The sequence below is a fragment of the Sander vitreus genome, chromosome 10 (assembly GCF_031162955.1).
Source record: "Sander vitreus isolate 19-12246 chromosome 10, sanVit1, whole genome shotgun sequence".
Taxonomy (NCBI): Eukaryota; Metazoa; Chordata; class Actinopteri; order Perciformes; family Percidae; genus Sander; species Sander vitreus.
This window is the reverse complement of record NC_135864.1, coordinates 29,717,342-29,743,840: the sequence shown is the minus strand read 5'-3', so window position 1 is coordinate 29,743,840 and position 26,499 is coordinate 29,717,342. Positions and strand designations below refer to the sequence as shown.

The following is a 26,499-nucleotide window of genomic DNA, read 5'->3' as shown; positions in this document are numbered from 1 at the left end:
ATGAAAAAAAGAATATTATGTAGAATATTTCTTTCCTTTTTCAGGTGGTCGTAGGTCTACTGCAGGTGGTTCCTGATTGGTGGAAAATGCTTGCAGAAAGAAAGGCCTGTTGTCAGGTAAAAATGTCACTGTCAAAGAGCCTGACGCGAAAAGTTATGGAAAACAGCAGCTTCAATGATGAATGGACTGATAAGCAGGCTAGCATTCATCCTGTATGCCTCATTTGAAATAAGACAATGCTGTTGCAAAAGAATACAACAGGCAACGTCATCAAGAATGAAGAACGCGGACATGATGATGGCGTCATTCACGTGCATATTAAGTAGCCATATGCATCTGTTTTGGTCTTATAACACAACCATAGGTTTACCGCTCCAGCGGAGAGGATGGTTCGTCAAAGGTCCCATGGCATGAAAATTTCACTATGAGGTTTTTTAACATTAATATGAATTCCCCCAGTAGCTAGAAATGGTGATAGGTGTATACCGAGCCCTGGGTATCCTGCTCTGCCTTTGAAAAAATGAAAGCTCAGATGGGCCAATCTGGAATCTTCCCTTTATGACATCATAAGGGGAAAGGTTACCTCCCCTTTCTCTGCTTTGCCCGCCCAGAGAATTTGGCCCAACCATGAGAAAGAGAGAGACATCATGGCTTTCAAACAAGCAAAGTGGCAATTGGTCAAGGCCACACCCCCACTCTCCACCTTGCCCCCCCCTCCTCAATAGCTACAGACACAGAAATGGCACATCATAAGTAAAGCTCATTGTGGGACTGGCTCTAGTGGCTGTAATTCTGCACCAAGGCTGAATTTCGGGAAAGAGGCTTCAGATACAGTATTAGGGGACCACTAAGGCCTATATAAAAGAGACTTCAGATACAGTATTAGGGGACCACTAAGGCCTCTATAAAAGAGACTTCAGATACAATATTAGGGGACCACTAAGGTCTATATAAAAGATACTTCAGATACAGTATTAGGGGACCACTAAGGCCTATATAAAAGAGACTTCAGATACAATATTAGGGGACCACTAAGGCCTATATAAAAGAGACTTCAGATACAATATTAGGGGACCACTAAGGTCTATATAAAAGCATCCAAAGAGCACCATGTCATTGGACCTTTAAGACAGCAGCTACGTTTACAAGAGTTTGTCCAAAGTTTAAGATTCGTTGCAAACTAAGATAAACAGTTAGGCTACAAACTGACATCTTTCATTTTAGCTAAAGTTTGTAAAAAGTCGCTATTTGCAGAGTAGAGCTGTGTGTTGCACAGCACGGTGGACAGCGCAGACAGAGCAGACTGAAATATGGGTTTCTACATGTTGATGCCTGTAGAACAGGTGGGTATTGATAAGTATTAACTTTTTAATCATGGAGGTTTTATTGTGCTACTTACAGTAACGAGTGTAGCGTTAGTTCATCTGCACCAGTGGCTCTGCTGTGTGTGTGTGTGTCTCTCTCTCTCTCTCTCTCTCTCTCTCTCTCTCTCTCTCTCTCTCTCTCTCTCTCTCTCTCTCTCTCTCGTTAATGTAAGTTCCGCAATACTGAAACTAACGCGCGAGTCACCCAAAGCGAGAGAGGAGGGGGATTTCCAGCTCGAGCCCCCACTTCCAGAGCCAGCCGTTTTGCTTTCGTTCTGGGCACAGAAACAGAAATAAACGACTACCACGCTTCCCTTTTTCTACAAAAAAAGGACAAATACCTTGTCCAACTTCAGCTGCGTTGGACTGTGAGGCTATTAACACTGTTGACTTGCACCACACAGACTTTCCACAGGACGACATGACGGATCCCTAGCTCGCCGTGTGTGTAAGTGAAAGTAGTAGCTGCTGTAGTTTTTCTCTGCCTTTGTTGATTAGGTACGGTATTTATTTTCACTTTTGGCTTGGTTGTTTTTGGGTCAGCACGCTGTAAACGTTAGACAAACGGACAGCGGTTAACTAATTGACTTGACCCTTTTTGCCGAATCAAACTTCAATAAACCTGTTACTAGTATTTAACGTTACCAAAAGTCAGAGGTTTTAAATGGCGTAGAACTAAGGGACTGTTCGTTTTTTATTAAAAGGGCTTCCGGAGGAGTTTTGGGATCTTTAGTCTAAATTGACTTGACCCTCCCTTCACCAGCAATACATTTTTCTATGACCCTCCAAAATGTTTGGGAAAAAAGGGATGACCCTCCCCAACAATTTATTGATGCCTTTTGTACTGGTTTTATGCGAGAAATCAACTATTTAGAGCCCCAAAATGGGCTGTTTTACGAAAATTGATTGAAAATTGAAATACTTTCGTAACAATCAAGTATCAAAAACTGAGACGGACACGCTGTTGGATGCTGTCCTCCTTTCCTACTCTTTCTTCAATGCCAAACAAATCTATCTCTTTCTCTCCCTGACCCTGTCTTTCTGCTTAAGCAGCACTGGTTGAAGCCTGAAAATATTGTAAACAAATTAATAACATAACTAATTATACTGGTCGGACTGTTCAGCTCTGTTTCAGACTGATACCTCCGGTTCAGGCTGGTCCTCATCCGCAACACCTGCCTTTTTCAGTCACGGAAAGAATTTTTCAATACTCATCTGGATTGAAGCAGCAAACATTCAGTGTAAGAGTAAAACAATGACATAACATTATTTATAATAAGTTTATTTGATTCACAGCTGCTTCATAATGTTTTGACCTCGACAACCCAACTGCATTTTACTGCAAACTTGCGACTAGTTAACTTTCTAAAGCAGGCGCAATCGCTTGTTTGCTAAGAGTCGGGTCGGAACTCCAACATTAAGACACTGACAACATATTTTAATAATAAATATTTTATATTCTGAATACAATATTGTATTTAGAATAGAAAACATTTTTTAAACAAAATTTGGATTTAATTTGTGTTTTTCCATTATTAATACAGATCTGAAATTATTTTCTATGTGAAAATTAACATTATGGATGTGTTCAAATTATTGTTTCATTCATAATTATGTTATGAATGAATGTCTGATATTGATATTTAAGTTTGTTCTGCCACCTTTTTTGTTTCAGTTTGTATACATTTTTACTTAACATTTTTCAAACAGTCTCAAATCATGTTTTAAGGCAACAACATTAAAGTATTAAATGTTTTTAGCAATAAATATTCCCTAAAATTATGCATATGATTATTTTTGGCTTTCTATGTGTGGAGTAGTTTTGGAGACATGACCCTTTGTTTATATGACATATATAAAAGAAAATTGGCAAAAAAGAATCCCTAAAATTATGATTATGCTTATTTTTGAAAGGTAATGGCTGTAGTACTTTCTACACTAGTACTTTCTACTTTCTATGTGTGGAGTAGATTTGGAGACAGGACTCTCTGTAATTATGACATATTAAATGTTTTTGGCAAAAAATATTCCCCAAAATTATGATTATGCTTATTTTTGAAAGGTAAGTGCTGTAGTACAACCAGCAAGGGTGGCTTCTGTGTGTGGAGTAGTTTTGGAGACATGACTCTCTGTAATTATGACATATATTAAATGTTTTTGGCAAAACAGTATTCCCCAAAATTATGATTATGCTTATTTTTGAAAACTACGTGTTGTAGTACAACCAGCAGGAGAGCTTCTATGCTTCTAATATGCTTTTTTTTTTTTTTTTTAAGTAATGTGCTGTAGTACCACTAGCAGGAGACAAGTTATAATTGAGGTAAGTTTGGAGACACTACCTTATTTAATCATTAAATTAATAAATGTTGTTGTATCTCTTTTCGGTGTAGTTTGTAGACTGTCCCTAAGCACTCGTCTTACTGCCGTCTCCTTTCTCTCAAACACTGATTAAGCCTATTATAATATAATTTATTTATAATGATACATTAAATATATTTGGTGTAATACATGGTAGAGATGCACCGATTACAATTTTCTAGGCTGATTCCGATTTCCGATTTTTCTTTGAGTTTGACCAGCCGATACCGATTTTAGCCGATTCCAATTTCATATTTTCTAACCACTTTACAGCACACACAAATATTTATTTTCTATTTTTTCTTTAAGAACATTTTACATTTTGCATAGAATATTTTTTGAATAGGTAATTTGAATAGTTCTATAATCGTTATAAAATAGAACTATATAAATTACTATAAATTATACTAAACTATATCAATAACAAATAAAAATAAAATAAATATAGCCTTGCAGTATAAAGATATTTCTCAAAACACACACACAGGCCTGTTTGAACGTCACCAGTAACATTTCCTGAAAACAGCGTGTAGTTCCTTTTTTTAGCAAGAAAAATATGAACAAATACCGTTGCTGCCAAAAGGGCTTATCTGCTAACGTTAGCTACCGACGGTTACCTCGGAACAATCCAGCAAGCAAATAGACGGTACCCTAGAGTTCCGTTACCTGAAACAGATGATTTAACGTCACAACACCGCTCATTTTACACAGTTTAGCAACAAAACTAAACGCTGAGGGAAGATTACTACGTTTTAATGTTGGTTTTGAGCGGTATGCATCCCCACTAACCTGGAAAGCGTTTTAAAACAGTAACGTTAATACAGCGTGTCGGAGGAATACAACATCTCTTTTTCTTTTCTTTTTAATACAGCGTCTCCAGCGGCAGGCGGGGCGTCAGAGGCTCAGACGCCGCAGCGTTCGCTAACGTTAGCTTCTTGTCTCATCTGGGGTCTGATAAACAGTAAATTCATCAGTCAGTGTGCCCAACGCTATTTTCCGATAAACTGTAGCTGTCATATTTCAAGGGACCCGCGTGAGTGCGGTTTTCATGTTCCAATTGTTCAGCTTCAGAGGGGAGAGAGAGAGAGAGAGAGAGAGAGAGAGAGAGAGAGAGAGAGAGCGGCTGACTGTTCGCCTGAGATCAGTAGAGCAGAGGGCTCTGCAGAGCCGTGCATAATTTCGACAGTTGATTGAGCCGCGGTGCGCCGCTGCTTCATGCATATAGCGCAAACCATGCATATGCGCGTGTGACGCTGATGTTGCGCGATGTTAATCATGCGGCGCCCAAGTGCATTTGACTGGCATAAAATCGGCATATGTCAGACTGACTGGCCAGTCGCCGGTCACGGCCGATCACGTGAAAATCGGCCAATTCCGGTCACCAGCCGGTCAATCGGTGCATCTCTAATACATGGTGTATTCCTAAATGTATATTAATTAAATATAGGTATAGCTTGCCTCTCCACACGTTTTTTTTAACCTAACAACCACAATAAACTAGACTAACCACAATGTCAGCAACTTCCTCCTTGGCAGTTCCATAATATAGTGTGAAAACTAAGTTAACAAATCGTATGTACGAATCCAGTCAATCGTCCTGAAGTGGCTTTTGCTGATATGAATTGATCATATGATTTGTTTGAAAGGGCATTGATAGTAATTGGATGAGCCCTGCACATACTTTGACAGAGTGCAAGATACTGAATACCAGGAACTGGAAGAGAAAGATAGATGCCAATCGAGAAACAAGTGTTTTTTTTTTTATCTTGGTGTTTGTTTCCACTTTCACCAAATGGAGGTCCTATATTTTCTGATCACTGCCTCGTATGCATCCATGCCTGTAGGAACATGGACGTGACGCAGAGTGATGAGGACACTGTGGACGCCTTGAAATTGTTTTCAAAGAACAGGTAATAATTATTGTACACTGGTGACTACATCTGACTACCCATATATTATAAATGTACCTAATCCTGTATGCTCGGTCTATTGAAAATAAGGTCAATTTTTCATACAGATAGCAGCTGCTCACTTTAAAGGCCCACTTTAAAGGTGTGAAAAAAAAATAAAAATAAAATAACAATAATACTTAGACATTAATTCCTTTATTTAAAGTCTCATGTCACCCTTTTTTCAGTGTTTTACACACATGTAATCTGGAGAAAACGTCATTCTTCTGGACCTGCAGGGTTGTCCGAGTTCAGAAATCCGAGGTCAGGGGGCGTGTTGCCTACGGCAGATGCTAGATTGGATCCGCTAGACTTGTCGACGTCAAAGGACGTGCCTAGTGGCCCCGCCTTATTCTGCCTCTGATTGGCTTACCCTGGTATTCTTACCCTAACCAATCCCCACTCCCCATGCCTAAACCTAACTATCGACCATTTTAGCAGATCCAATTTAGGATCTTTTTTATTTTTTATTTTATTTTATTTAACCTTTATTTAACCGGTAGGCCGGTGAGAACAGATTCTCATTTGCAACGGCGACCTGGCCAAGAAAAGCATAAGCATACATACAGCAACATACATTCAATACAGTACAAGAATACAGAATACAAAAGGCTACATAAAGTACAGGTTAAGTAGGCATTACAAAGCAGGCGCAAAGTGAGATGTAAGTAAGTCGATGGAAATGCGAAAGTGATATGGTAATAACACAATATACATGAATAGACAGTCTATATAACTATCTACCAACTTTGACCTTGGAAAATCCGACTTCCGAGTACAAATAGAACCACAATTAGCAACAGCTTTCAGCTGCAAGGCTTCCAGGAAGGCTGCTCTTGTGTATCCTTGCTCATAGCTCCTCAGAGATCCCTCCTGGATGCTCGCTCCTCGCTGCAGAAATAAGAGCTTTGAGACAGCCTTCACGAAGGAAGGCCCAGAATAACTTCCGGTTCAGCTGAGGAGCAAAGAGCGAGGAGCTATCAAATAAGGAAAGTGAGATCCAGCCAATGTCTGCACACTCTGTGATGTCATGAGGTTTTCTTTACAACAGGCTGGGTGTAGGGCAGAGAACAGCCAAAACGCGGTTGCAAGCAAACAGAGGTTTTTATTTTAGAGCAGTCTTTTCCAGAAAATAGTTCAACGCAAAACGTAAATCCAACTCAAAAGCTTACTGGGAGCAAACCAAATACCTTTACAAAGTCCTGGAAACTTAGGTTCTTTTTATAATGTCGGTCTCTCCACAAACTCTTTTCTGCTCTCTGCCTCTGCTGCACCCTTTGTTCTCCCTCAGTGCATGAGCACCTGCTTTAATCAAGGGACCGAGGCATTTGCACCTCCCCCTGCGGTGCCTTCTGGGACCTGTAGTTCGGGTGGCGGCCATCTTGTAATGGGGTAGCCACTCCTATAGAGGAACATAGTGTCCCTCTACCACACGTCCCCTTGTGATGCCACATATCTCTCCTCCCAGGCCTGATGTCCTCGGCAGGGTGAACGAGGACCAGAAGGCATCACGGCAGGATGGGGCATCTGCATTTCCATGGCGTTGTCGTGGTCTGTAAACGACAGAGAAGTTAAAAGGTTGGAGCCCTAAAAACCACCTGGTTACCCTACTGTTCGTCTCTTTGTTTTTAGCCATCCATTGTAACGGTGAATGATCTGTAACTAGAATAAACCTTCTTTTCAACAAGTAGTATCTGAGTGTGTCAAGGGCCCACTTTATCGCTAAACACTCTTTGTCAACTGTGGCATAGTTCTTCTCTCTTGACAGCAACTTCCGACTCATATAAAGAACTGGCTGTTCCTCACCTGCATGAACCTTGGATAGGACAGCCCCCAGACCCACCTCCGAGGCATCTGCCTGGACCACAAACTCCTTACTAAAGTTGGAGGACATGAGGACTGATTTTGAGCATAATGCCGTCTTCAGACTGCCAAATGCCTCTTTCGCAGCCGGGGTCCATTTCACCTTCCGGGAGTGTTTCTTTGTGGTCAGTTCTGTGAGAGGAGCAGCTACCATAGCAAAGTCAGGGATGAACTGTCTGTAGTAGTTTGCAAGGCCTAAAAAGGATCTCACCTGCCTCTTTGTCAAAGGTTTTGGCCAATCCTGGATGGCCCCAAATTTCCTGAGGTTTGACAAGACCCCGGCCGATGGTATAGAGCAGTCCCGCCCACAGCGGGTTCCGGAAGTAAAAATACAATGCAATTTCTCCATTGACAATTAGAGTATAAGCCATAAAATCGTAACCGTCGTTGGTAGACTTAAAACCAGCTACGACATGACTAAGCAGTTGTATATGCCAAAAGTTCATGGGGCACCAACCTTGTTTTGAGATAAATGTCTTTTATTCGCAATGTCTTGGATAAGTACTTCATTACCCACAATCCTGAACAATCCCACAGTGATGCCTCAGATTGGTGGAACTCATGCTGGTGAGGAGGGGGGTGTCAGTACCCGATCTGCCTGCATGATCCGTCATGCTCATGCGTAAGATGATAATCCTGTTTAACGAGGATTCATGATCTGTTCCACGCTTCTGCCGTTAGCCTCCAGCGGGAAGCTAACGTTTAATTCAGCTAATCGCTAGCCGACAGCTTGATTCAGTCTAAAATAACATTAACTCAAACTAAACACTGGGAAAAGCAGGCTACAACTGACGTAACAGCTGTTTTATATTTTAACGGTTATTTTCAGGTTTTATTTTGAGGGTATTTTAAAGTTTTTACATAAAAAGCTGTGCAGCTTCAGGTTTATGGATGCGCTCTGCTGTCGACATACTGCGGCAGATGTGTCGCGTTTGAGCTCCGTGTATTTCTGCTGTAGTTTCGGGTTTCCACCTCCGATGTAGAACAGCGTACAGCCACTTCCCTAAACGTTGTCTCATCCAGAGACCAGATTCTCAAACGGGGCTCTGAGTCTGTCAGAAGGTCTGAGGTCTACCGTATCACCAGAGCAATCACGTATTGCACAGCAGACTATGATGCAGGTAGATTATTTTCTAAAATATAGTGACTTTATTCTTGTAATAGCCAATTTTAACTTTATTTTTCACAAAATATCACGACTCCTCCAAACCTCAGAGAACACAGATGGGATGAGATATATTTTGAATGTGCACAACGTTTTGGACATGAGCAGAAATCTTGCTCAAACACATCTGAAATATTACAGTCCAGGGGTTTATTAATAAATTAAAATGAATAATGTATAAACATTTAAGGAGGTTACATCCAAACAAAAGATGCAAAAGAGGAGGGAAAAGTAAATGATGCCTATAGGTTACATGTGTGCTGACTCAGATATAATTAGAAAAGTCTATCTAAAGGAGATTAAATAGATGAAAGCAATACAGAATGCCTGAGAGCCTTATTGCAGTATATTCCATTATGTTTTTACATTTGGATTGTAATGTTTCCCTTTACATAAAGATATTTCAGGCATATTGATTCAGAAAAAGGTAGAAAAAGGTGCATAAAAATTCACCAAAATGCAGGAAATGAAGTGTTCAATGCTAAAAACCACCCCCAGACCCATCCCACAACATAAGTCACCAAACAAATCTGGAAACAAAACCTTGGCCTTTGGGTTGCCAGACCAGTTATGATTTGGCCAAATGTTGGCGCCATCTAACTAACATCTACAAACTGGAAGTTAAAATGAACATACACTGGCTATTAACAAGCCAATCGCTGTTTTGCATTGCATTCAGTTTATTTAAATTGGTCTGGGCTAAGCCCCTAACCTCCTCAAGTCCTAGAAACGCCCCTGGCACCAAATATTGTTATTCCACTTATTTTTCATCTCTTGGCAAATACATGGCATATGAGACTGAATGACGGCTAGAGCGATCAAGCAGCTACCACTGAAGTCTTCTGTTCACAGTCTCTTCACAGACTTAAAACTCTTTATATCAGCAGTTTAATGAAACGTCAACGGAGATATTGAACGGGGGAAAACACTTCGGAAACAGAGCCTTTAAAAATGGTGATATAGAAATTGGCCCTGATTCTCTTAAATCAACATCATTCTCTTGTTTAAAAAGATGTTTACATATTTGCCAACCAATATTTTCAAACATGTTCAATTTCATACATTTTCCGAGGGTGAACTCCATTGCCTGCCTGTTAACATTAGCCTAAAAGTAAAAAATAATAATAAGTAAGTGAATTGTAAAGTATTTCTCTTTGTTTGAATAACTAATCAACCCTACCTTACACATTAATACTGGAAAAAGAGCCCTTTTGGTGTAAAAACACATTAAGTCATTTTACGGCGCGATTTTGAATGATGACCATTCACCATTCAGGGCTCCCACTCCCTACAAAAGCCAATTTAACCACTGGTTGTATGCTTATGAGTCACGTACCGTCTGGTTAGCCTAAGGCATGGTCTAAAACTCTATACTACTATATACAGATTTTTCCAGACGTCAATGGGAGAAATGAATGGGAAATTGACTTCCGGAACCCAAGGTCTCTCAGAGGAGGTGCGGGACTGTTGAGCTCTATACCCCAGGTAATTTGTCTCACTGTACGCCTGCTTGCATTTCTTGGGGTTTGCCGTCAAGCCTGCTTGTCGGAGGGAATCCAGGACCTTATGTACCCAAGGTAAGTGGCTTTCCCAGTCTGGACTCTGGATCACCACATCATCTAAATAGCAGATGCATATTCTTTATGAGATTTCAATACCTGATCTGTTAAACATTGGAATGTGGCAGGTGCTCCACATGACATCCTCCTGTACTGCCAAATGGCCTCCTGGAGTGGCGAAGGCTATCTTTTCCTTTGCTTCTGCTGCCACAGGAACCTGCCAATAGTCTTTTGTAATATCCAGAGTGGTTATGAATCGGGCATTGCCAAGATTCTCAATGAGCTCGTCAACCCGAGGCATGGGGTAGGCATCAAACTCAGACACAGCATTTACCTTTCTAAAGTCATTACAGAAACGTATCATGTTGTCAGGGTTGTCTGCCAGGACTATAGAGCTTGACCAAGCACTTTTGGACTCTTCAATTACCTTCAACTCCAGCATTTTCTTTACTCCTCAATCAGCTTCTTGCGTGCCTCCGCTACCTGATATGGTCTTTGGTTCACCACTTTTCCAGGTTGTGTGCGGATTTCATGTTCCACTAGGTGCGTGCAGCCTGGGAGGGACGAAAAAAACATCCTGATTGCTGTCCACCAGCTCCCGTGCATGCTGTAGTTGATGAGGGGAAAGGTCAGGACCAAACTACACTGTATCCCAGGCAACTTCGCTTGTCTTCCTAGGGGAACAGCCAGTGAACAGTGCCTCTCTATCATGCCATTTAACATGGTATATTTGCTCACCTTTCCGTTTTCCAGGTTGTCCCACTCTGTAATTGACTTCCCCCACTCTTTCAGTGACCTCAAATGGTCCCTGCCAAGTTGCCAAGAATTTGCATTCTACTGTGGGTACCAGCACTAAAACTCGGTCTCCTTGTTTGAATTCCCTAGGTTGGGCTGCTCGGTTATAGGCTGCACTTTGATCTCGCTGTACCTTCTTCATGTGCTCTTTCACAATTGGAAGTATGGTGTTCATTTGTTTTTACGTTTTTTTCGTTTACGCATTTCGTTTTTATATAGACCATTCCTTTACGCATTGCCCCCACATGTTCAATCATGTTTCTATGGGGACAGGGTTGCTCCTCCCAGGTCTCTTTGGTAATGTCTAGCAGTCCCCTTGGTTTGTATGAATACAGTAAGTTAAAGGGTGAGAAACCAGTAAAGGACTGTGGCACTTCTCTTACTGCAAACAGGAGGTAGGGGAGAAGCTGGTCCCAATTTCTTCCATCTTCCCTAATGGCCCTTCTCAGCATGGCTTTGATTTTGGGTTTTTAGGGTTTGATTCAACCTCTCCACTAATCCATTGGACTGGCTCTAGTGGCTGTAATTCTGCACCAAGGCTGAATTTCGGGAAAGAGACTTCAGATACAGTATTAGGGGACCACTAAGGTCTATATAAGAGACTTCAGATACAGTATTAGGGGACCACTAAGGTCTATATAAAAGCATCTAAAGAGCACCATGTCATGGGACCTTTAAGGGGATGGCTTCTCATGGGCGTCAGTTTGGTTTGAAATGTGCTGGGGACTGAGACGCATTCTGAAGTACATTTCCAGAAGAGCTGGGTACAATGACACATTCATTTTTTTTTTCTCTTTCGCGCAGGTCATGTTTTGAAAGACGCTGTCCTGTAGCTTACTAATGAATAAAAACGTGGTTTAATGTACGTAAACAATGATCAATGATTACCAAATTTCTCTCTCATATTGCTCCTCATAACCACAGAAAACTCTCAAAACATCTAACCCAAAGTCCAATTATTATGGACGTTATCTGACATTAAGCATTTCTGCTTCACATTTTCAGCAGGGCAGCGGAGCGGCTGTGGGTTGACTCCCCACGGTTCTCATGTGCTTTATAAGTCATAATGTGAAAAAGCTTAACGTGGTTTAATGTACCTTAACAACGATCAATCATCACCACATTTCTGGTTCGATTTTTTGACAGTTTTCAGTGATTATGAGGAGCAATATGAGAGAGAAATTTGGTAATCATTGATCATTGTTTAGGTACAAGCTTTTTCCTCGCCATAGGCGCCAATGAAGAAGACAACGCTAATGTGAGATAACTTACAGTGGGGCAAAAAAGTATTTAGTCAGCCAATTGTGCAAGTTCTCCCACTTAAAAAGATGAGAGAGGCTTGTAATTTTCATCATAGGTACACTGCAACTATGAGAGACACAATGAGAAAAAAAAATCCAGAAAATCACATTGTCACATTGTGACAGAGGTCAAACGTTTTCTGTAAGTCTTCACAAGGTTTTCACACTGTTGCTGGTATTTTGGCCCATTCCTCCATGCAGATCTCCTCTAGAGCAGTAATTTTTTGGGGCTGTCGCTGGGTAACACGGACTTTCAACTCCCTCCAAAGATTTTCTATGGGGTTGAGATCTGGAGACTGGCTAGGCTACTCCAGGACCTTGAAATGCTTCTTACGAAGCCACTCCTTCGTTGCCCGGGCGGTGTGTTTGGGATCATTGTCATGCTGAAAGACCCAGCCACGTTTCATCTTCAATGCCCTTGCTGATGGAAGGAGGTTTTCACTCAAACTCTCACGATACATGGCCCCATTCATTCTTTCCTTTACACGGATCAGTCGTCCTGGTCCCTTTGCAGAAAAACAGCCCCAAAGCATGATGTTTCCACCCCCATGCTTCACAGCAGGTATGGTGTTCTTTGGATGCAACTCAGCATTCTTTCCCCTCCAAACACGACGAGTTGAGTTTTTACCAAAAAGTTCTATTTTGGTTTCATCTGACCATATGACAGTCTCCCAATCCTCTTCTGGATCATCCAAATGCTCTCTAGCAAACTCCAGACGGGCCTGGACATGTACTGGCTTAAGCAGGGGGACACGTCTGGCACTGCAGGATTTGAGTCCCTGGCGGCGTAGTGTGTTACTCATGGTAGCCTTTGTTACTTTGGTCCCAGCTCTCTGCAGGTCATTCACTAGGTCCCCCCGTGTGGTTCTGGGATTTTTGCTCACCGTTCTTGTGATCACTGTGACCCTACTGGGTGAGATCTTGCGTGGAGCCCTGGATCGAGGGAGATTATTGGTGGTCTTGTATGTCTTCCATTTTCTTATAATTTCTCCCACAGTTGATTTCTTCACACCAAGCTGCTTACCTATTGCAGATTCAGTCTTCCCAGCCTGGTGCAGGTCTACAATTCTGTTTCTGGTGTCTTTTGACAGCTCTTTGGTCTTGGCCATAGTGGAGTTTGGAGTGTGACTGTTTGAGGCTTTTATACTGATAACAAGTTCAAACAGGTGCCATTAATACAGGTAATGAGTGGAGGACAGAGGAGCCTCTTAAAGAAGAAGTTACAGGTCTGTGAGAGCCAGAAATCTTGCTTGTTTGTAGGTGACCAAATACTTATTTTCCCAAGGAATTTGCAAATAAATACATTAAAAATCCTGCAATGTGATTTTCTGGATTTTTTTTTCCATTTTGTCTCTCATAGTTGAAGTGTACCTATGATGAAAAACAGGCCTCTCTCATCTTTTTAAGTGGGAGAACTTGCACAATTGATGGCTGACTAAATACTTTTTTGCCCCACTGTATATAATCGTTGGATTTCGGATTAATTCTTTTGACAGGCTTAAGTGTTCATTACAAGATATGGCCATGAGAAATTTGGTGATCATTGATTGTTGGTTAGGTACATTAAACCACGTTAAGCTTTTTCACGTTAAGCAGAATGTCCCGACAGGCAGTGTAGTGAACAGAGAAACGTGCAGCCAGCGCAGCAGCAGAGCGGTTGTGTCTGAGCCTGCCCTGTGGGGATAGAGATTGTTGTGGATTTTTTTGGCATCTGTCACTCAAGAATTATATGTGTTATGGACTTTTTTTTAACTAAATTGAGCTTGAGGTTTTCAAAAAAAGTGGTGGGTACAAAATGATTCATGACGAAATCTGGAAGGTACGCTTACCACCGTCCCCACCGAAATCCAAAAATGTGGCTTCTGGATAGCTGGTAGCGTAGCCCACAAGAACGAGGATGTACTGATGGCCCCTAGCACTCTTGGGGAGGGGACCCACAATATCCAGTCCTACCCTCTCAAAATGGGTTTCTATAATGGGCAAGGGAATGAGCGGATGCCTGTACATTGGTTTTGGAGCTGTGACCTGGCACTCTGGGTAACTGCGACAATAATTCTCTACCTCCTTATGAACTCCTGCCAAAAGAACCTCTGCAATATTCTTTCCTTGGTTTTCTCCACCCCCAAGTGAGCCCAGAGTAAATGAGTGTGGGCTAATTACAGAACTGTGGATCGGTGAAGTTTGGGAACAAGGAGTTGCTCGATCACTTTGTCATTATTCTTTACCTGATACAACAGACCATTCATAACAGTAAAGTGAGGGTAGGAAGGAGTTAACCTGGTTCCCACCAAAGCTCCCTCTAAGACCTGAACATTTTTGAGGACATTACTCAGGGTGGGATCTTGCATTTGAGCTATTCCAAACTGACCTTTTAAGTGGTGGTGTCACTCCAATGTCCACAGCCTCATCTTCACTGGGCCCGGGTTGCGGTTCTGTGTCGGTTGTATCCCCTGGTTCTGAATCACCACCACTAACATCCACTGCTAAAACTTGAGCTACAGCGGATGGGGAAGAAAATGTCTTGACTTTACTCATTTGCCTTACCTGAGACTTACGTTTTCGGGGTTCCCGGTTGAGCCTCTTTTGGGCTGCCCTCCACAACATGGAGAAGGCTGGACAGTCTCGACCGATCAGGACAGGGACTGGAAGTGTCTTCAATACTCCCACTTCAACATCGAATGAACCCTTAGTAGTCTTTAGCCTCACCATGGCGGTTGGGTACTCACGGGTGTCTCCATGGACACAAACGACGGGAATCGGTTCACCCTGAGCAACGTATGATGCCTCCAACACGGCCTCCTAGACAAAGGTCCGTGCACTTCCCGAATCAAGCAAGGCTTCCACATCACACCGGTTGACTGTTACCGGGCAGGTCGGTCTGTGGTCTCCCTTCTCCCCAAGGAGGTCAGCAAAGTGCACTTGAGGGTTGCTCGTAGACCCCTCCGTGGGCATTGGCTCATCGGACTTGTCACACTGCCACAAGATATGGCCCAACTCGCCACAGCAATAGCACTGTCAAGATACAGGTTTCAGGAATCTATTTTGCTGTACAGGTGGATTAAACCCTCTTCTCTGTGAGCTAGATGGAGGGCTGTCGGGTTTGGTCTCTTGTTGGTGGACCCAGCTGGGTCGACTTAGAACGGAAGCTGAGGGTTCTTTACAGGGGAGTCAGAGCATGTCGGAGGCTGCCTTATACTGCTCAACTGCTTCTACTAACTGCATGGCTGTTGTCAGTTTCTGGTGACTGATTACCCTTTTTGCTTCATAGGGCAGAGCTCTCAGGTAACATAACAAGGGTTTCCACAATTGCTACTGAGTTGTTCTTCTCCGGTTCTAGCCACCTTTTGGTTACTCAAATCAATTCATGCATTTGTGCACGGGGTGTTGTCCCCCTTTGGAAACTCCAATTATGGAAATGTTGTGCCAAACTAAACTTGGTAAGGCCATGGCGGCTTAAAATATCTTCCTTTAGATTGTCATAGTCTTGTCCCAATGCTAGTCTCTACATCTTGAAATGCCTTAAGCGCGTCACCTGAGAGAAAAAGAGCCAAGAGTCCTACCCACTGCGCCTTTGGCAACATCTCTCGAGTAGCTGTTGCCTCTAATGCACAAAGGTAAGATTCCACTCCCAACTTCGGAATGAAATCTCCTGCCTTGAGTTTCGGCTGGGTCTATCGAAGCTCCAGCTCCTTGAGTTGATTTGCCTTTACTTGCTGTTGCAGCAAGGCCGCATTAGTTTCTTGCTGTGCCCTCTGGGCCTCCACCAGCATCTGTAGTAGTTGCTCCATTTGTGCTTGGGAGTCCCTTGTGTGAAGTCCTGAAAAAAAGAAATATCTTCGTCTCTACGCCCCTACTGCCCGCATTCTCCACCATATGTGATGTCATGAGAGGTTTTTCTTTGCAACAGTAAATCCAACTCAAAAGCTTACTAGGAGCAAACCAAATACCTTCCCTAAGTCCTGGAAACTTAGGTTATTTTTATAATGTCGGTCTCTCCACAAACTCTTTTCTGCTCTCTGCCTCTGCTGCACCCTTTGTTCTCCCTCAGTGCATGAGCACCTGCTTTAATCAAGGGACCAAGGCATTTGCACCTCCCCGTGCGGTGCATTCTGGGACCTGTAGTTCGGGTGGGGGCCATCTTGTTATGGGGTAGCCACTCCTGTAGAGGAACATAGCGTCCCTCTACCACACGTCCCCTTGTGATGGCACAACTCCCACACAATCGGCTGAAAGCAGCTGTGTGGGTGGACAGGTCCACGGCTGTGCAGGGCCTTAAAAATCGCTGTGTAGCATTATTATGTAATCTCTAAAATGAATCAGTCAGCCGCCTTTGTCTATAAACCCCTACATGGAATTTTCTACCTTTTCCTTCTCTGTAACTTCTTTGTTGATTATTCAGTTTGCCACAGTGTAGGCTATAAACCCTTTTGGTATACCTTATTTCAATGAAGTAGAAGCTAAATGGCCTACTCCAGTAGATGCGATAGATGTGAGACTGTGTGATTCTGCCTCTCTGTTTTAGTCTTTGGAACATTTATAATACCACTGCTTTGATACATCACCCTGTATAATGGGAGATTCCAAAAATCGTTAGGACTTCCACGTATGATTGGTGCAATCACACGGCACAGACTGGTTAAGCAAGTTTAGATACCACTGAGCTGTCAGCGTGTTAAAACTTGTTCGAGTGTGACGAAGTTCTCCATGTTTCAAAGTGTGTGTGTGTGAGTATAAATTGTCAGCTCAGATGCTCAGATGTAGTAAGACTGCTGAGTAATTGCACTTTGTCCCCCACAGCAGTAAAACAGCAGGCTCTGACCCATACCGCTACAAGATGGACTATCCCTGCATCGGAACCTGTCTGATTATCAACAATAAGAACTTCCACCGTAGCACAGGTAACTACACCCATTTAACAAGTGTCTCACACACACACACACACACACACACACACACACACACACACACACTTGCACAAATGTTCTGTACATTTAATAACAGACTACAAACAAGTCTCATGTGCGTCACCCCCATTTTATTTACAATGTGTGATTTACACTAGCTTTTTGATGGAGTTCGGGTTCTGCTGAACTTTAGAATTTTTTTCCACCGAACCGAACTCTACCAAAGAGAAGTAACAAGAGGCAAAACTCGAGAAAAAGAGGCGGACGTTGTGTTGAGTTTCTGCTCTTGTCAAAGAGTATAGAAGTAACAAGTGGCGAAACTCAATAGAACGTTCCAATGCAACAAATGCACCCATGACCGAGCTGCAGCTCCGCCATCTTGGACTGAACACAACACAACATTCTATTGAGTTTAGCCTCTTGTTACATCTATACTCTTTGTAGAGTTACGCTTGCACTATGTGCGCTATGCTGGTCGACGTAATGACAGCGCTGTTGATTACAGGAAGGTGTTTACGTAGGTGGAGCGTTCAATGCAGTAAGCTGTGAGAAAGTGAAAATTGAACTTGTGAGTAGAAAAACTGTTGTTTGGCAGTACTTTCAGTCAAAGAAGGCGATTCAAGTAGAGCAATGCCGATTTGTCTCGTGGGGGCAAGGACCCTAAACAATACATAACATCGCCGCTAGGAGGCTCAGTTCTCAGTTCAGCATCATCTGTATTAGAGAAAAGAGTCACTTCATCCGATGTTTAAAGTGAATAAAATAGCCTTGCCAGCCTACAACTACACATATCCTCTACAAGTACAATTGTGGATGTATTATTTGTGTCCCCTGTAATGTTACTTACGAGACTGAGCTGAATATAAACATACTTATTTATTCACGGTGTCAGCATACACATTCAGCAGCATGGCTTCAATCACTTCCTCTAATCCACTTTTGTCTTGATTTGCTGTCCATTGTAGGCACAGAGTATGGTTTCATTTTCATGGCTTTGATGTCACGCCCACTGATTAAATTAGCCTTTGCTCCTGTGTCCAGTTTGAGAGGAATGACAGCTCCATTTATTTCTAATGGCACCATCCACTTGTCCTGCTGAACACTAGTCACATCGGAAATTGACTGTTCAGTCTCTTTTTGTCGTACATCATACTGCGCTACCATCCCTATGAAAAATTAATCAGCAAGGTCAGTTTCTTCTACGGTATGGACACGATCTCCTCCACTCTGTTTCTATTTGGAATAGCATTGCTTAGCAGAGTGATTCTCCTCTACATTTGCTACAGATTTTGCTATATGCTGGACATCGTTTTGGTGCATGCTGGGTGTCACATCTCTTACACATAAATGTGTCTGTTTGCTGCTTAGTTTCAAATGTTTTATGCTTTTCCATTTGTCCAGACACCATTGCCACTGCCGCCGCAGCGCTGTCATCCTTTGTAGCATTCCCAAAAGTCTTAGCATGTTGCAGGGCTATTTCACTATAGCTTGGCATATTTTCATAGCTCCAGCTAAGGTAAGTTCAGAGTCTCGTAACAACCGCTCTCTCACTTTTTTGTCATTAATTCCGAACACAATTTGATCGCGAATCATTGAATCTTGAAGCTCTCCAAAGTTGCACGTTCTAGCTTTCAATTTCAAGTCTGTGACAAAAGCATCAAATATCTCTGCATGCAATTGCGTACGCGAGCGAAACACTTTTTTTTTTGGTGAACAGTGTCCATCAAACTTCTCCACAACTTTGTCGAACTTTTCCTTATCATCCGCGCTCAAACACAAACGTGTTGAATACCTCCACAGCTTGAGGTCCCGCGACGGTAAGGAGCAGTACAATCTTCTGTGCGTCAGGTTTGCTATCCAGCCCAAGAGCTTGCAGGTACAGCATGAATCCCTGTTTAATCGTTCGCCGCTCACAGTCGACATTTCCAGTCCAAGTCAGAGGATCAGGCGGCTTCAGACTTTCCATGACTCCTGTGCCACTCCTGGTACCATCTAATGTTACTTACAAGACTGAGCTGAATATTAGCTTATTTATTAATTCACGGTGTCAGCATACACGTTCGGCAGCATGGCTTCAATCACTTCCTCTAATCCACTACTGGCATACTTATATACTGATCAGGTAGCTATGCCAACACTATAGCAACCTAGTGGTTGGGGTGACATCCCCTTATTCACTACATCACCTTCAATAATTGCTCTTAAGATTTTTATTTGTATTGCCCCCCCCACCCCCATCTATTAGATAAAATTTATGCCCACGATTGTAGCTGCCGACTACTGCATTTCTACCTGTGTGTTTGCGTGTGTCTCTCTCCAGGGATGGGTGCTCGGAACGGGACGGATGAAGATGTTGATGCTGCTATTAAGACCTTCTCTGAGCTGGGTTATAAGGTCAATGTGAACACTGACCGGACGGTGGCGGAGATGAAACAACTGTTGTATAGTGGTAACAGAAACAGTTTATTTATTTAAAGTGCTCATATTATGCTCATTTTCAGGTTCATACTTGTATTTAGAGGTTGTACCAGAATAGGTTTATGTGGTTTAATTTTCAAAAAACACTATATCTTTGTTGTACAGCACATTGCTGCAGCTCCTCTTTGTGTTGAGCTCTCCGTTTTAGCTCCACAGTGAGACATCTCACTTCTGTTCCATCTTTGTTGGGAGTCGCACATGCGCAGTAGCTAGGTAAGCACTGCTAGCTAGTCAGTTGCAGAGTATGAGGGCGTGCCACACTAGCAGCTAGACGAGCATTATAACGTGCGTTACAAAGTGAGGAACGTTTGTCACGGGAGTAAAGGCTGGACTACAACAGAGCTGTTTGGAGCAGTTTGTGAATAACATTTTTGTCACGCAAGTGTGTGGCGAGGCTTGGACCCAAATGCAGTCAAAACAGAGCAGTGCTTGAGTTCAAAGATTTAATTAGGCAACGGGTACAACAAAAGGTGTCCTGAAGAAACAGGAAAAATATCTCCAGCAATACTGAGGAAACATAAACAACAGGAAACATGGAACAAACAGGAACACCGAACATAACATAACATAACATAACATAACATAACATACCACACCACACCACACCACACCACACCACACCACACCAGAGAAACCACAACACGATAGTACTTGACACAACAGAACAATGATCCCACACAGGACAAGAGTGACACAGAAACTAAATACACCAGGTAATGAGCAAACAAGAGACAGGTGACACTACAGGTGAAACACATAAGGGCTGGGCAGAACAATCAAAAAAAGGTGGGAAAACACAAGACAGGAAGTAAGACAAGACAAGACAAGACAAGACAGGACAGAAAACCAGACATGAAACAGGAAACCGAGCAAAACAGAAAAACAAGACTACAACAATAAGACAAAACACGGAACAAAATACCAAAATCATGACAGTTTTCTCTGGAAGATGATAAGTCCCTTTGGGGTGGACTTTGGACTTTTTCACTTTGTAAACCTATAATGTGCACAAAAAAGATATATAACAGGGATGTCGTTAGGCCTATTTTAGGGGTGCTGAAGCTCCCCTAAAATGTTCCTAAGCCCCCCTAAATAATAAAAAAAACTTTTTCAGTGCACTCTGTATCACTAACTACGGTGACTCAATCTCCCTTCACCATTCATCTGTGTGTGTGTCGGTGTGTAGTGTGTCTGTTTTAAATTCTATTTTACAACTGTCAGCTGGTCGAAATGGCAGTATTAGAGGCTCAACGAGCGCCCACGTGCACGGTAACGGTATGTGGACGAGCGAGGTAGAGAGTTAGCTAGCTAGATTTTAGCAGAGAGAAAAAGAAGCAGGAGATTGGCAGGGCAGTTGATTTTGAGGGAGCCGGCGTGATTGAGGTCAGTAGTGGTCTATAGGTTTAAAGAAATGTGGGGTGTTTTCTTTTCTTCTAACAATAACTATTTGTTGGTAGGTCTAGGCACTAAGGCAAAGCCTAAACTAAATTATTTCATTATATTTATTATATATGCTAGCTATATTCTGACCAACTTAACTTTCTGCATTCATTGGCTGTGATAAATTAAATAAATATGTAGATGTTGCCTAAATGTAGGCCTTAAAATTGCAAAAGCATTATATGAGCACTTTAAAGTTTAAAGGAAAAAGAATGCTTCCCATCCTCTCACACTGCCATGTACAATCAATTTGTCGACTGATTGGAACAGCCAATGGTGACAATTGCTGCATTTCAGATTCAGAATCAGATTTATTGCCAAAGTGAGTTACACTAACAAGGAATTTACCATGGTAGTTGGTGCATACATAAACAGACAAACATAGTATACATTAATATGAAATAAACAATAAATACAGAAACAGATACAAAATAGCTGTTCAACAGCTATTTTTATATATAGACTGCATTACCACAGGAGCATGCAGCAACCACTAGATGGCAGCGCCTGAGTGTGGCTACTCTTTAATTCCCAAACACACTTATTACCGTAACTCTACAAATGTCTTTGGGAACTGTTGAGTAGCCATCCATGCCAGACCTGTATGTTTTGCAGTCTGAGAACTATAACTGCGAGATGCTTAAATATCTGCAATATCTGCACTGTCCTCAAGATGATAATGATAATGTAACTCTTGTCTTATTTTCTATCTATCCCTGTGTGTGTGTCACTAGCATCCAAGGAGGACCACAGTAAGAGTGCATCATTTGCATGTGTGTTGCTAAGTCACGGAGACGAGGGCGTGATATATGGCACCGACGGCTTTGAAAAGTTGGAGAAGCTGGCAGAATACTTTAAAGGAGATCGCTGTAAGAGTCTGGTGGGGAAACCCAAGCTCTTCTTCATACAGGTTGGTTAAATATCTCCGCTTCTCCTGTTTAAAGCGGATCAAGTCCCACACCCGTAACACAATGGGCCAAGGCCATTTAAGCAGCCTAGCTCTGCTGGACATTGAGAGGACACTTGTCAAGTCACTGGAAAAGACACTATGGTTAGGGTTAGGGTTAAGGTTAGGGTTAGGTGCCTTGAAGGCAGCGGTCGCAGCACTGCCTGGAAGGAGCCGTTGGGGGCAAAAAACAGCATCGAGCCTAGTTGGTACAACAGTGTCACAGAGCATTTTCTTGAAAAGGAACATAGGGCAGAATTTACTTATAAATAAATGGAAAATTCTTATGATGTAGGCCGAAAATGAGCTTCTCCTCTTTGAAAGACCAGCAGCCGCCACTGCTCAACAGTAATGTTATGTTTTTCTTACTATTTGATGCCAGGCTTTGAATATAAGAAGTTGAACATTTTATGGCAAAAGTCTAAATTCAGAGATGTGATTTAGATAAAATCGGAATTGCACAACAATCACCGCTGGTTGTTATTGCAGCTTTTTAAACCACATGCCCTCAGTGTCTCAGTACAACCATCAAATACCATCACAGTTAAAGCTGTGGGTGGCAGTTTTTCTGGAAAAGGCAAAACAAACGCCAAAAAATGTGAAAATATAGCTCTCTTCTATGAGAATGACCGTTTTCTTTGAAGGCTTTGTGGGTGTGTAAAGCCATTTGAGATGACATACTGTGATTCAAGTTCATGTTTATGAATAAAACGTGTCAACATTGGCGAAGCGTCTCAGAGATGGAGAGAAAATGCTGCTAATAGTTTAGCCTTCTGAAAACCTTAGCTGTGAGCTTTAGCCACAGCCGTGAGCCTTTGGCTAAGGTTAGCAAAAGGCTAAACTATTTTTTAAACATTTTCTCTCCATCTCTGGAATGTTTGACATATGTTCCATTTATTGTCAGACTCTCTTTTAGACCTTTTTTTTTTTAAAAGTCTTACTTCTTTTTTTTTGGGGTTGCTTTGCAGTGTATTCAGTTGTTGCCAATGCTGGAATAGCATTTTCTACAGAATCAAAATCATTGAATCAGGCTTTGACTACCTGAAGGGATGTGTACGTGCACCTGCGTTTGTAGAACAGCCAATAGGAACGCCCTCGCTCTGAAATGGTCTGTGATTGGCCATAGTTCCCAGTCAGGGACTAGTTTTCTAAAGGCTGGAAACAGAGCCAAGAGGAGATGCAGAAGTCTAGTTATCTGTCAGTCCACTTTAATTACCACATGCTGAAAGATCAGTATGGACTTTTTGCCAGAAAAAACTGCCTATCCCAGCTTTAATGTGCATATTGTATGTTATATTTACCTGGATTTCCTTTTGAGACGTGCCGTGGGGCGGAGCTGGATAACGGGATTGAGGCCGACAGCGTCGATGCTCAAACATCAGAGAGGATTCCTGTGGAGGCAGACTTCCTGTATGCCTATTCCACCGCTCCAGGTAACACACTGAACAACAGAAGTGGCAGAAAAGACTTTTTGTCCTGTGAATTACTAATTTCTTTAAAGCCCTGCTATTCAGTATGTTTTTAGGACTGCACGATATAAGGAAAATATGTAATATGCGATAATGTTGTTGAATATTGCGATAACGACATTATTTGCGATAAAAAAGTGTACTCAGTTCTGCCTTGCTGCTTTAAGTATTCTGCTAAAATGCAACAAATTGCTTGTTGAATTTAAAAAACTAAAATAATAATCATTTCCAACATTATTTTATTGGACAAATTAAAAATTGAATTGAACATAAAAAAGCACCATTAAAAAGAGAATGACATCCCCGGTCTGACCAACTTGTTTCATGTTAACACTCTGTACTGTACAACTTACCTCTCCCAAACTGTATGGAGTTCCTGTTGTCTTTATGTTTGAAAAAAAAGAAAAATGGACAGCAGAGAAAATGAAACAGATATTGTTCTGATGTAAGTAATGCTGGTATCTACACCGCTGTGCTAAAAGAAAAAGAAAACTTAGAAAAGAGAAAAAAAGTGCGTTACATTTTAAAGTTCAGTTTTCTACTGATACTCTCTTTCAACTTACTCAAAAAATCTGTCTCTTTTGCGATACGTCGCAGCCTTTCACGACGTGTTTATTGCGATAACCGATAAAAAAACCCTGATATATTGTGCAGCCCTAGTATGTTTATGATCCATAATGAAATGGTAAGAACACTTGTAACGTGACTCGTCCTGCAGGCTACTACTCATGGAGGAACACAACCAACGGCTCCTGGTTCATGCAGGCCTGGTTCATGCAGGCCTGGTACATGCAGGCCTGGTACATGCAGGCCTGGTACATGCAGGCCTGGTACATGCAGGCCTGGTTCATGCAGGCCTGGTTCATGCAGGCCTGGTTCATGCAGGCCTGGTTCATGAAGGCGCTGTGCAAGATGTTGACACGTTTCTGCGGAGAGCTGGAGCTGATGCAGATCATGACCCGCGTCAACCACAAGGTGGGGCTCCACTTTGAGTTCTCCAACGACAAGCCGGGATTTAGTGGCAAGAGTCAAGTTTATGTTTATGAATAAAACGTGTCAGCATTAGCAAAGCGTTACAGAGATGGAGAGAAAATGCTGCTAATAGTTTAGCCTTCTGAAAACCTTAGCTGTGAGCTTTAGCCACAGCCGTGAGCCTTTGGCTAAGGTTAGCAAAAGGCTAAACTATTTTTTAAACATTTTCTCTCCATCTCTGGAATGTTTGACATATGTTGCATTTATTGTCAGACTCTCTTTTAGACCTTTTTTTTTTTTAAAGTCTTACTTATTTTTTGGGATTTGCTTTGCAGTGTATTCAGTTGTTGCCAATGCTAGAATAGCAACTTTTTCTGCAGAATCTTCTATCATTGAATCAGGCTTTGACTACCTGAAGGGACGTGTACGTGCACCTGCGTTTGTAGAACAGCCAATAGGAACGCCCTCGCTCTGAAATGGTCTGTGATTGGCCATAGTCCCCAGTCAGGGACTAGTTTTCTAAAGGATGGAAACAGAGCCAAGAGGAGATGTAGAAGTCTAGTTATATGTCAGTCAACTTTAATTACCACATGCTGAAAGATCAGTCTGGACTTTTTGCCCGATGATGCCAGAAAAAACTGCCTGTCCCAGCTTTAATGTGCGTAATGTACAGTATGTTATATTTAATGTACCTGGATTTCCTTTTGAGGCATGCCGTGGGGTGGACCTAAGTGACGAATCCATTATTGAGGCCGACAGCGTCGATGCTCAAACATCAGAGAGGATTCCTGTGGAGGCAGACTTCCTGTATGCCTATTCCACCGCTCCAGGTAACACACTGAACAACGGAAGTGGCAGAAAAGACTTTTTGTGCTGGGAATATTCATTAAATGACACACGGATAACTGTCTCATTTCTTTAAAGCCCTGCTATTCAGTATGTTTTTAGGGCTGCACGATATGAGGAAAATATGTAATATGCGATAATGTTGTTGAATATTGCGATGACATTATTTGCGCTAAAAAAAGTGTACTCAGTTCTGCCTTGCTGCTTTAAGTATTCTGCTAAAATGCAACAAATTGCTTATTGAATTTAAAAAAACAAAAATAATAATCTTTTCCAACATTATTTTATTGGACAAATTAAAAATTTAATTGAACATAAAAAGCACCATTAACTCGGCACTGTACAACTTACCTCTCCCAAACTGTATGGAGTTCCTGTTGTCTTTATGTTTGAAAAAAAAGAAAAATGGACAGCAGAGAAAATGAAACAGATATTGTTCTGATGTAAGTAATGCTGGTATCTACACCGCTGTGCTAAAAGAAAACTTAAAAAGTGCGTTACATTTTAAAGTGCAGTTTTCTACTGATACTCTGACTCGTCCTGCAGGCTACTACTCATGGAGAAACATGACCAACGGCTCCTGGTTCATGCAGGCGCTGTGCGAGATGTTGACGCGTTTCAGCGGAGAGCTGGAGCTGATGCAGATCATGACCCGCGTCAACCGCAAGGTGGCGCTCCACTTTGAGTCCTCCAACTACAAGCCGGGATTTAGTGGCAAGAAGCAGATCCCCTGCATCGTCTCCATGTTGACCAAAGACTTCTACTTTCCTGATTTCTACGCATGAAAACGGCTAAGCTGTGGGAAACCGAGTCACAAGTGACTGTGCCGGTAGCACTTATTTCACATCCGTCTATTTTACCTTCAAAGCAGCCTGATTTCTGTAAAACAGGATAACATTAGTTTTAATGTGACTACCCAAATGCACAGTCAACATTAGAATACCAGTGAGGTTTATGTTGAGCCTGAACTGTTTTTATTTATTTTTTTATGATTTTGTTTTTAGTGTTGTGATCTTTTAGATAAAACCTAAACCACTTTTAATTCTATCTCTGATCATTGTGTGTTGCAGACAAGATACTAAACGGTGTC

General features: G+C 42.0%; 1 protein-coding gene and 1 long non-coding RNA gene across 9 annotated transcripts; one reads left to right on the top strand and one right to left on the bottom strand.

Moving 5' to 3' along the window:
* Positions 1-25: 25 nt before the first annotated feature.
* Positions 26-26,451, top strand: LOC144524658 (caspase-3-like). Of its 8 annotated transcripts, XM_078261065.1 has the most exons (11): positions 1,519-1,812; positions 2,489-2,605; positions 3,641-3,684; positions 5,567-5,632; positions 17,152-17,252; positions 19,579-19,707; positions 21,911-22,086; positions 23,441-23,555; positions 24,310-24,566; positions 25,273-25,393; positions 25,956-26,451. In XM_078261065.1, the coding sequence occupies exons 4-11, from the start codon at positions 5,571-5,573 to the stop codon at positions 26,192-26,194; spliced, it is 1,200 nt and encodes a 399-aa protein (XP_078117191.1). In that variant the 5' UTR covers positions 1,519-1,812; positions 2,489-2,605; positions 3,641-3,684; positions 5,567-5,570; the 3' UTR covers positions 26,195-26,451. The 8 variants fall into 8 exon arrangements, with proteins under 8 accessions (XP_078117193.1, XP_078117194.1, XP_078117191.1 ...); XM_078261067.1 differs by lacking the exons at positions 1,519-1,812; positions 2,489-2,605 and adding an exon at positions 26-116; XM_078261063.1 differs by lacking the exon at positions 2,489-2,605.
* Positions 7,141-16,564, bottom strand: LOC144524664 (uncharacterized). Its single transcript, XR_013502630.1, has 2 exons — positions 14,910-16,564; positions 7,141-7,224 (listed from the first exon to the last, which is right to left on the bottom strand). It is a non-coding gene; the product is annotated as an uncharacterized LOC144524664 (long non-coding RNA).
* Positions 26,452-26,499: the final 48 nt, after the last annotated feature.